The 11732-nt window shown below is 36.8% G+C and overlaps 1 protein-coding gene and 1 long non-coding RNA gene across 2 annotated transcripts; both read right to left on the bottom strand.

Moving 5' to 3' along the window:
• Positions 1 to 253: 253 nt before the first annotated feature.
• Positions 254 to 5966, bottom strand: LOC123657108 (putative E3 ubiquitin-protein ligase UNKL). The gene is made up of 6 exons (XM_045592693.1): positions 5571 to 5966; positions 5258 to 5467; positions 4021 to 4304; positions 3672 to 3772; positions 3317 to 3554; positions 254 to 2801 (listed from the first exon to the last, which is right to left on the bottom strand). Exons 1-6 carry the CDS (start codon positions 5627 to 5629, stop codon positions 1786 to 1788), a joined length of 1908 nt encoding a protein of 635 aa, XP_045448649.1. The 5' UTR covers positions 5630 to 5966; the 3' UTR covers positions 254 to 1785.
• A 4845-nt stretch (positions 5967 to 10811) lies between these two features.
• On the bottom strand, positions 10812 to 11136 carry LOC123657128. The gene is made up of 2 exons (XR_006743658.1): positions 10971 to 11136; positions 10812 to 10884 (listed from the first exon to the last, which is right to left on the bottom strand). It is a non-coding gene; the product is annotated as an uncharacterized LOC123657128 (long non-coding RNA).
• Positions 11137 to 11732: the final 596 nt, after the last annotated feature.

Genomic DNA, 11732 nt, shown 5'->3' with positions numbered 1-11732 from the left:
ATAAATAATATTTTTTTACATATTTAAGCAATGGTCAGATTAGGCAATTTAGGTAATAAACGGTTCAACTACGTTTTTTTTTCAACGTAAATTGACAAAATATAGTTTAAGAAGTGATTTTTTTAATTATTATTTTTTTTTTTATTTTATACCAACCACAGTTAATATTAGAAAAATACCAGTTTTTTTAAATAGTAAATGTCAAAAAGAATAGCCTACTGATATTGGTCCAGGAGTCAATAAAATTGTAACGTGCAAACGAAGAAAGCTGTCATATTTCAAGTTTAGAAAATCTAAAAATAACTAACAACACTCGATTGAAAGGCGAATAGTTATTTAAATAGTCACATTTATATAGATCTTCTACGATCATGCAAAAACTCTGAATATAAAACTAAATCTACCACTTCCATATATTTCAAAGTTAATAAATCTAATCCTATTTTAATAATGCTTGCATCAACATTAATATTTTATGAACTTTTTCGAACTTATATTAAAGTTATAATTTTGTAAAAAATAAATTCATGCTGATACAAGAAGCTGATTTTGTGAACTTTGAAATAAATGTCGTCAATTTTAAGCCGAACGCTAGTCAGATAATGAGTATTTTTATTTGATTTATCTATATTTTCATCTACATTTGTAACACTTTATCGAATTTGAAAAATTCAGAATATTTTAACGTTGTACATCACTGTGTGTGTTGAAATCACTGTACAATCACATATTTACGACGTATCTGATTATATTTTGCATACTTTAATCTTACCATCACATTTTTTTTTGCTCAGTTGTACAGTACTTTTGACACAATTTCACCTACTAATATGTTGATTTAAGAATGTCTTTAAATATTGATTTCGAATATATGCTTTAGTAAAGAACTATTTTAGTTAAGTGAATATGACAAAAGCAACAAGTCCACTAATACACACGTATTGAACGAAAGTTATCGATTATCGAAAGCATATTTAACCCGTTAAGATCCTACTTCGTTATTATCATGCTCTATTTCATAGTAAAATTGTATCAATTTATGAAAAATATTTAGAAATCACTATATTTTAAATAGACAAATATAAAAATGTATGCATCTGTATTTAAACGCTCATTTATCAATACTCACTTAGCTTTGGTGTGTATATTCCTTCACCATATGTAATAACATCATTAAAAAGATTCTGAAGCTATATCTTATTAGATAATATATAAACGATTCTTATTTTGGTTACACATAATTTGCCATTCTATCGTTAAAATATACTATAGAGTAGAAAAAAAGGTAAACATTTCTTAATATATACTATCAATATTCGTTTTTCTCGAGTGTTTAATTTTATGTCAATAGTAGTCGTATCGATGCAACGTAACAGGGATCGCGATATCTTTTAATATTGAATACAAACGTGTGTGGCAGTAAATACGAAAATCATAATACTGCACTTAATGTCATTCAATAGATTTACCAGAATAAGTATCGCTCTTCACTAAATGAAGTTATAGGTATTATCATCCGATATTATACGTCAACGTACGTATATATATAAAAATATTAAGAAAACATTTTAGCGATCGTAGATAGTTCAGAACGTGACTCTTCAGTCGGACCCCTCGTTCGATATAAACGAGTAGAGAGCTACCGAGGAGGCGGTCCGTCACCCACACGATCGCAATCTTAGACGTAATTTACGCCACCGGGCGTAAAGCTCGCGATAAAAAAGATAAACATGCGTAGAAAACATCATCACACGGTCGATTAAAAAGTAAAGCTCAGTCGTCGGCTCACTGGTGGCGCGCCACGGGCGTCTGGCAGTACGGGCACTCGTCGGCCGTGGCGGCGCACGCGTCGCACAGCACGTAGTGGTTGCAGGGCGCCAGCGTGACGGCGCGCGGCCGCTCCTCGCAGCCCATGCACTTGGTGGCCGTCTCCAGGTACAGCAGCTTCTCGATCTCCTCCAGCTCGGCGCGCGCCTGCGCCCGCAGCGCCTTGAGCGCCGCCAGCGGCAGGCCGCGCAGCTCGCGCCGCGCCGCGCGCGCCGCCTCCAGCTCGCGCTTCAGCGCCAGCGCCTGCGCGCGCGCCTCGTCGCGCTGCCGCTCCGCCAGCGCCGCCTTGCGCGTGGCCTCGTCCGACTCGCGCTGCCACGCCTCGCACGCCGAGCGCGCCTGCGCGATGCGCTCGTCCCAGCGCGCGGCGGCGGCGCGCGACGCCACCACCTCCTCGCGCAGGCGCGCCAGCTCGCCGGCCGCGCCGGGCGACGCGGCGCCGAACTCGAAGGGGCCGGCGCCGCTCGCGCCGAAGCTGCCCGCCTTCATGTGCGAGTTGAAGAGGCGCTCGGGGTCGCCGGGCGCGTAGCGCAGGAAGGGTGGCAGCGGCGAGCCGGCCGGCGGCGGGCTGAAGCCGCGCAGCGCGGGCCGCGCGGCGGGGATGTTGACGGGCGCCGAGCCGCCCAGCGGGCCCTCGCCGTCCGACAGGTCGCGGTCCAGCGAGGCCACGAGGTGGCGCGGGTCGTCCAGGTGCAGGTCGTCGAGCGCGTTGCCGACCACCTCCTGCAGCACGGTGGCGTCGAAGGTGGCGCGCGGCGGCCAGGCGGGCGGCGGGCCGGCGGGCGGCGCGCGGCCGGCGCTGGAGCCCGCGGAGGACGTGGAGGCGCACTCGGAGCCGTCGCCGGAGCCGTTGGCGTGCGGCTCGGGCGCCGGCGCGTCCTTGCGCTCGGGCAGCGCGGACGACAGCAGCTCGGCCAGGTTGGTGCCGCACTCCAGCGGCGCGGCCAGCTCGCGGGCGCCGCCCAGGTCTTCCGCTGCGGTAACGAAATACAATATTGACTGATGACAGTATAAGCGAGTGTGAGGTGTTTATTTTACATAGAAAGCAACTAGAGACGACTCAGCCTAAAGAGCTCTAGTGCAGTGCACTCCTACGAAAATTACATAGGTAAACTTAACTCTATATCTAATATATAAAATTCTCGTGTCATGGTGTTTGTAGTTAAACTCCTCAGAAATCGCTGGACCGATTCTCATGAAAATTTTGTGCATAATGAGAATCGAACAATATCTATTTATCATATTTCATCCCCCTAAATGTTAAGGGTAGTCCACACGTAAGTTTTTTTTTAATTTTTGAAATAATTTATTTATTTATTATTTTTTTATGATACAACATTAAAAAATGGAATGGATTTTCTCTACAAATAAAATAGTGGTAAGCTGGTATTGGTAGGTTTTCATTAATTTTTTTGTGAAGATCCATCAAAAAATGTCACGAGCATCCTCTAAAAGCAACTATAGATTTTTAATAAAATATTATATTTACGTTCAACATGGGCGAAGGCACAGAACAGTCCCCGGGGGCAGTAGCCGGCCTGTTGCACATCATTGCACTTAGTAGACTTATATATTTCAGGATGAAACTGTTGCTCGGTGCGCGTGTGACAGTATCCACATCCATCACCTGCCTCACAATTACTGGGTTCACCCCATTCCTCGCCGTGTTTAACATTAGGACATGGCGTACTACGGTATTTATATTTCCTTGGAGATCTACGTTTATCCTGGAAATATGACACAAAGTTATCATAAGCATTTTATTAAATTAAATTTATTTATTTTGATGGGTTACTTGATCTAATTAGGTAAAAGGTGCTAAAAATATATTTAAAAAAACTCACTTTGCTATTGTGATATTGAGGGCAGGCGTAGCCTTGTCTACATAACCTAGGTGGTCTTTTACATGGTTCAGTTTTATATGATGACAATACATAATTTGTATCTGAAATAAAGAGTGTGTGGTTTTAAAATAAATATTATAACATATATCATCATTACAGCCTATACAGTCCACTGCTGGACATAGGCCTCCACAAGCTTACGCAAAAATAACGTGAACTCATGTGTATAACATATATAATAATTTCAAATTTTAATTAAGATTAACAAGAGATTACAATACAAAAAATATGTTCAACTATAAAACTTTTGTAAGTATTGTTATTATTATACATTAAGTTTTATATGTACCTTGCCATTTTGGATCTTCATTCATTAAATTTCGTTCTCTATCTAATGCATTAGGAGCCGCTGCATCGCCATCAGTCCCGTCAGGATTCTCCAGCGCTTGGAGTTCCCTCATATCCAAGACTGGGGGCCGAAGATCTGGTGCTCCATGCGCAAACGCACAGTGAGCCCCATTCTTTGTACAGAGGCCCCTAGCATCCGTATCGTGAACACACATGCATGTTTTGTAATAGCGGAGGTGATACCTGCGCTCCGTGTCACCTGCTGTACGGTGTAGGTACGGGCACCTGAGGAAAAGAATGCAAATTAAATCTAGATATAAAAATAAATGTGACTAGAGCGAAACATACTAAAAATTCAGGTTTATCATTGTTTCTCACATACACAACAAACAACTGCAACATCTCCATCACGCCGGTGGGGTGGGATTTATTTACAATTTCACACTCTTATGCAAAGTTTTAACAATATTACAAATGATATTTAAAAAAAATAGAAGTTGCATCAATTGTCGCAAGTGGCCTTATCGCTAATACAGGGATCTCTTCCAGGCAATCTTGGGGCAGAGGGTTAGTCCTCACTAACATAGGGAGTGTGGGATGGTGTGCAAAAGATTTATGTAACAGGAATATATACATACACAAATACATATATATCTATAAATAACTTTATAAATTTTAAATGAAAGACAAAATATATTCTTCCAACACAACTGATCTTTTTTTATCATAACTATAATAAAATCGAAATTCTTATCCTGTTTTATATAATATATTGTCAATTGCTCTAAATACGCAAACATTACTTTTGTACCATAATAAATCACCAATCCAATTAAAACAATATTATATTTCAATTTTAATGGAAACAGTTTCTTATAATTAAAAAGTTAACTTAGTTTCAATAAGATTTATTTGAAACAAAACAATAAATAAAAATCAGATTTTGGAAAAATACAATATTCAATACTGCTAAAAGAATACCTTACTACAATATCAAAATAATAAGCATTGAAAAGGGTTTGTCAATAACTTTCCTTTTTTACTACAAGAACAATGGTTCTATGTAACTAAACCAAACAAATATATGTAACCTATTCTCATATACCATTAGCTTTCTAATCGTAAATATTCATAGTAAATGTATCGTAACCATATTATTGTTCTGGAATTACGAACTCGATACTAAGTTAATTATAAAAATTGATCGAAAGAACAAAACAAAGCGTCGATGTACTTACTCGTCTCCATCCTCGCATATCCCTGACGTTTCGTTATATTTGGTACAGTAGTTGTCTGCGCTATAATTGAAAGTGCCATCCCTCTTCCGGACGGGTCTTCTTCTTCTCTGATTATTAAAATGCCAGTGAAAACATGTGAAAGGTCTATGTTGTGTACATTTGTGTTGTAGAAACGACGGACACTGCTCTACTCTGAATTCCTTCAGATATCTGTGAAACGAAATAGCCGAACTACATAAAACGCACATAACAAGAAACTACACGACGAGCACTATCACATTTCACTATAAATATATTGGTAAAGTATAATTACTTATAATGATTTGGTTTTTCTGTTTGGGCTGTCAACAAAGGCTTAGATTCCGACGGCATTTTGGTGAACTATTATTGCGCCTCCGCGTCGCGCAGGGCACGCTCACCGATGACCAATTAAAATTCAATACAGGTCACGTGATTCAAAATATTGTCACAAAATAAATGGTGTAAATAAAACCAATTTAATGATATTTTTCCTATTAATTCACTTATCATTTCAGTTTTTCGACCTTGAACTTAAAATAAACTTATCTTTTAATCTCAAGTTTGCAACCAGAACACAAATATATAATACACAAAACAATCATCATTGACAGGTGCGTCACGTCGAATGTTTTCTATTTGTCTCATTCATACCCACGGCAAACATCTTAATATACTTGAGATGAAAAATAGGTCGTTTTTTTTCGCTTTTGCTTTTTTTTGAATGGAACTTAAATAAATTTATTTTACGTATAAGAGCATACAACAACGAATTTCTTTAAATAAATACGTTAAATAAAACATGTTAGTATATAATACATAATATATACGTAAACTTATACATTTCAGCTTTTACCTCTATTTAAATTAATTTTAATTTTTTATTTTTTCTTTTTTAACTTTTTATTTTTGAATTGGCAAGAGCTAAGTTTAGGAATCATTCAGGGCAGGAATGGGGAGAAAAACTAGCTTTTTATCACGACAGGTGGCGCAAAATCGACTGTACCTTTTATGACAGTATCAGCTGTCAAATCGTATGGGTTTTTGCAATTATTTCAGCTTAGTTCTGCTATTTTACTTTAAAATGCCTCAATGTAGTGCGTTAAACTGCAAAAACAGAGGAGTACATTTATTTCCTAAGGAAAGTAAGCGCAGAAAACAATGGGAATCGGCGTTACGTATTATAAACTTTAAGACAAGTAATACTGCACGATTGTGTGCTGCACATTTCACAGAAGAGGATTATTATGGCAAAAGCAAATATACAGGTGATCCAACACAGTTATTCTATGCAATTCAATCAATACCCGTAACTGACAAATACTCAGATGCAAAAGTATATTATGATTTATCATTTTAGGTAATGAACCACTCGCCAAATTTCTTAAAAAGACTGCTGTTCCATCGGTTTTCTGCTTTACTAAGGTAAAACCAGAAAATCCAGCTGCCCTTGAACGACAGCATCGTTTTGAGAGAAGATGTATAAAGAAACTATTTCAAGAATCTCATACTAGTGTCACTATAGAAACTGAAAGAGACCTTACACTGGCAATAGGTCGTGAAGAAGAAGTGAACAATGAAACCACTTCAGCAGCATGTTCACATAGTGCACCTGAATTTGATACAAAAACTACTCAAGTTGACCATGAACACACATATAACTTGGACGCGATAACTTGAGACTCCGCTGGTATGAGACCCCCGTCCCGAGTCCCCGCGCCGCGTCCCGCACTCGCCTTGCGCGCTCAGTACCGATAGCATCTTTGTTACGGATACGCGCTTCGACTCTCGTTCGATATTTTTGAAAATTGTTTGTTGTTTCGTTTGAATTTTTGTTAGTTGTTTTGTTATTGTTGTTTGTTATTTCGTTGTTTATTTATTAATTTTGTAAAAGATCGGAGGAAAGACTTTACATAGTCAAACACGGACACTTGCTTTAAAAGTTTTTTTATAGTGATAATGATTAATAAATATTAAAAATTAAATTTAAAAGGCGTTTTATTTAATTGTTCATTGTCTTTGTCTTTATGAGGTACCTTTTTCGATTTTTTTTAACTTTTACAAAAATACAATGTCATTACCTATTGTTACCCAAAGTAAACAAAACCGCTACTTAGTTTGAATTACATTCAATTATTTTATTAATTTGAAAAGGCAACAGTATGTATCAATTATTATTATCGTTCCCAAAACACAAAACGAAAAATTCAAATGAAAACTACGACGCATTGTTTTGCACACCGTACATTGAATATGACGTCATCGGCCCAGGTCTCAAGTTATCGCGTCCGTGTTATATGGGTCTATTAATAGGAATAAGAATAATGATACCTTTATTAAGTTTTACACAGGATTTGAATCATATAAAAAATTTCAGTTAGTGTACTCAACTCTGAGCCCAATGGTTCACAAAATTAGGTATTATGGCAGCTCTGTGATAAATCTGAGTGCAGAAGATCAGTTTTTTTTAACATTGATGAAATTAAGACAAAACAAATGTAATTTTGAACTTAGTATGTTTTTTAATGTCAGTCAAAGTACTGTATCAAATATTTTTATCACATGGGTAAACTTTATTTATCAATTGTGGATAAAATTAGATATTTGGCCCAGAAAAGAATTAGTCCAATATTATATGCCCAGAAGTTTCAAAAATTATGATTCAACTCTCAGAGTAATATTAGATTGAACCGAAATAAAAGTTCAAAAACCAAAGAACCCAAAGTCTCAGCAAGCATCTTGGAGTAGCTACAAACATGCAAACACATTGAAAATATTAGTTGGGGCAACACCTGGTGGGCTTCTATCATATTGCTCCCAAGCTTATGCAGGATCAATAAGTGACCGGCAGGCAGTGGAACGAAGCGAACTTCTTAAAAAATGCGAAAGCGGCGATAGTATATTGGCTGACAGAGGTTTCACTATACAGGACATGTTTGCAGACAAAAATGTGTCTGTTAAGATTCCAACATTTTTGAAAGGAAAATCTCAGTTGCCTGGCCTGACAGTAATAAAAGATAGAGAACTGGCAAATAAAAGGGTTCATATAGAAAGAATTATAGGGTTAACAAAAACATACAAAATTTTAAAAAATGAACTAGACCATAGCTATGTTCCAATAGCAAGTAAAATCTTTTTTATATGTTTTATGTGCTGTAATTTTAGGGAAAGTATTATGAATAATATTAAATAAAATTCTACATTTGGACTGATTTTTTTATGAATTGTAAATAGTCTTTATGTAAGTGTTTATTTATAATAGCAGGTTCTAAGCTATGTACCTTAAAGGTTATCAAATTAATTAACATTTCATTGCTAACAAAATCGTACAGCATTTTAAAAAATTAACTAGACCATAGCTATGTTCCAATAGCAAGTAAAATCTTTTTTATATGTTTTATGTGCTGTAATTTTAGTGAAAGTATTATGAATAATATTAAATAAAATTCTACATTTGGACTGATTTTTTTATGAATTGTAAATAGTCTTTATGTAAGTGTTTATTTATAATAGCAGGTTCTAAGCTATGTACCTTAAAGGTTATCAAATTCATTAACATTTCATTGTTAACAAAATCGTACAACATTTTAAAAAATTAACTAGACCATAGCTATGTTCCAATAGCAAGTAAAATCTTTTTTATATGTTTTATGTGCTGTAATTTTAGAGAAAGTATTATGAATAATATTAAATAAAATTCTACATTTTGACTCATTTTTTTATTATTTGTAAATAGTCTTTGTACAAGTATTTATTTATAATAGCAGGTTCTAAGCTATGTACATAAAAGTTAATCAAATTAATTAACATTTCATTAATAAATTGATCATCTCTGTTAATAAACACTACCTGCAAGTCCTCAAAAGTATAAACAATAAAATTACAATATTGCCGACCTGAACAATATAATTGTCCTTGTATCTGAGCATAATAAGGATGTTTCTTTTTCAAAAGAAACTGCCCATTACATCTCTCTAAATAAGGCACACTGACATCAGTTATTTTACAATTTCTTGCAGTATATGGACACTTGACTTCAATGATAGTGTCTTCTCCCAATAAGCCATCTGGTGAAGCAGCAAGAAAGGGACATTCAGAGGAAATAAACAATCCACATGCTTGTACTGACAGTCCGTAGGTGGCCTCATATTTCGCAATAGCAATTGTTTCATGAATCTTACCATGAACCATTGCTCGAGTATGCACAGTCTTTGGTGCTAAAATTTTTTGCAATAAACTTTTAGAGCAAGTTTTACTGTGGCACACTACATAAAACATGCTAGCAGTAATCCTGCATGATCTCATTTCATGCCACTCAGCAGAGGCATTTTGAGCTCTGGTATTCTTCTCCAACACTTGAATTTTTTCATTTGTGACATTTTTCAACAGGAGCTTTTCAAGCAAATTATCTTGTGGAGTCTTTGCTAAATATGGGTAGTGATCCCATTCAATCCCATGTGGATTTGCAGGTTCATATGTCTGCAGTAGAGGCATTGAGCTTTCACCATACCCAATGACCAAATTCCGCACATAATGTGGATAATTTTCCATTACGTCACTCTCATTTAGGGGCTTAAAATTACAGGATTTTAACCTCTTGCTTGGTAAATTATGAGCTGCTATGGGAGAGTTATAAAAAACTTTACTTGGTCTATTAAATGTCATTAGTTTTTCAGTACATGTTTGATGCAGTTTAATTGATTTCTTGTGCACCATTTCATGTATACCAAACAACAATACAGAGACATGTTTGCAACTTGCTTGAGTACCACTTCCTACAGCACAATCACAATGGCATTCTTCTATTACTCCATCTTTGCTTAACTATACGTCAATCACATATGCAACTTTCTTCATACTGGCTTTACACTGTCCTCGCACATATGTGTAATTGCCTTCGTTGGAAAAACGGGCAGTCACAAGATGACGAGATTCGTAAAGGAGCAGCCCTTTAGGCTGGGTACTATATCTGTAAAAAATAATCATAATTAATATAACAAAATTTCTCGTCAAATAAGTACTTATTTTTCTATTTATAAATTAATTTATGTGGGCAAAACTGTCTCCTGTACATTTAGTCTATACTAATATTATAAATGGGAAAACTTTTCTGTTATTTTATTTGACTGTTCACACTCAACCGCAATACAAATCTTCTTGAAATATAGCACATATATAGATCCTCGAGATGTACTAAGCCCAAAGGATACTTTTTATCTCATAAAAGCACGTTGTTAAGCACCAGTTTAAAAAAATAGTCTTTGGTATCTCTACAACACATCACAGCTAAACAAACCTTAGCTTGAACAAAACTTAATCTTTCCAGAGAATTCTTCCCAAAGAAAATTCCCAGAGGATTATTAAAAAACCGAAACAAACACGGACGAAGTCGCGGACCGGTGCCCACTACTGGTACTAGTTATTGCTAGGAATTAAATAAGGGTACTTACTTTACAAAATATTCCTGTATTGCCTGTCTACTGATCATTGGCAGAAGAGTATCTGCATTTATGTCTCTGAATGTATCAGAAGGTGGACATACGTATGCAGGGTCCTCTTGGATGTCGCAGTCAGCACAAAAATTTTGGTTTTGATCATACGTTCGTAATCTGTAACAAAAATTGGAAAGTTAGTTCATTATAGCAAAAAAAAATGCTTACAAACCTTCATAACCTCAAATATTTCAAGCGTTTACCTTTCAATCAAATCAGCTTTTTTACCGGCAGTTGTTGCATTTCTTTTACGAAGCTCGGCTTTTAGTTGAGGCACAGTCATAAATGAGTACATTTTAAAAACAATACACACTTTAAATCTCGTTTATCTCGTTATTAGCCAAACACTTTAATGCCGCGAAAAGTAAACAAGGTACAGTTGCTTAAAGCGACATCTGTAAACAGCTTTGAGTGAGCCTCCTCATTCAAAACCTTATTTAACCTGGAAACACAATTAGAATTTAGGACAATATAAATACTCGATAACATGAATCTTGTGTTTTTTTTTTAAAATATGCTATAATATTAACAATTATAACTTAGTAGTATATATAAATGTAGTTCCATCTTTAGTAGTATATTTATATGTCCTCCATTATATGTAGGTATTAGGAGGATTCGGTTGGGCTGGGCGGCGTTTGGCAGACTCCGTCGAGTCTTCACTTCGAGGATTCCGCAATGCTTGAAGACAAAAGTTTTCGAGCAATGCGTCCTGCCTGTGTTAACATACGGAGCCGAGACGTGGACACTGACGAAGGGACTGGTCCACAAGTTTAAAGTCTCTCAACGTGCAATGGAACGGGCTATGCTTGGGGTCTCTCTCAAAGACAGGATTAGAAATGAGACTATCCGCGAGAGAACGAAAGTAACCGACATAGCCCACAGAATTAGCAAGTAGAAGTGGCAGTGGGCTGGTCATCTGCGTCGCAGGACCGATGGCCGTTGGAGTAGACGGGTCCTAGAGT

Source organism: Melitaea cinxia, chromosome 10 (assembly GCF_905220565.1).
Source record: "Melitaea cinxia chromosome 10, ilMelCinx1.1, whole genome shotgun sequence".
Lineage (NCBI taxonomy): Eukaryota > Metazoa > Arthropoda > Insecta > Lepidoptera > Nymphalidae > Melitaea > Melitaea cinxia.
Note: the sequence above shows the minus strand (reverse complement) of the source record. Positions and strands in the feature narration are given on the sequence as shown.

Bases quoted from the DNA above. Each gene is read 5' to 3' on its own strand.
- LOC123657108 (XM_045592693.1), bottom strand. From the start codon at position 5,629: ATGCCGTCGGAATCTAAGCCTTTGTTGACAGCCCAAACAGAAAAACCA. The intron at 4,305-5,257 runs GTAAGTACATCG...TCTTTTCCTCAG, and splicing joins ATATGCGAGGATGGAGACGA to GTGCCCGTACCTACACCGTA. The intron at 2,802-3,316 runs GTAAATATAATA...TCGTTACCGCAG, and splicing joins TGCCTTCGCCCATGTTGAAC to CGGAAGACCTGGGCGGCGCC.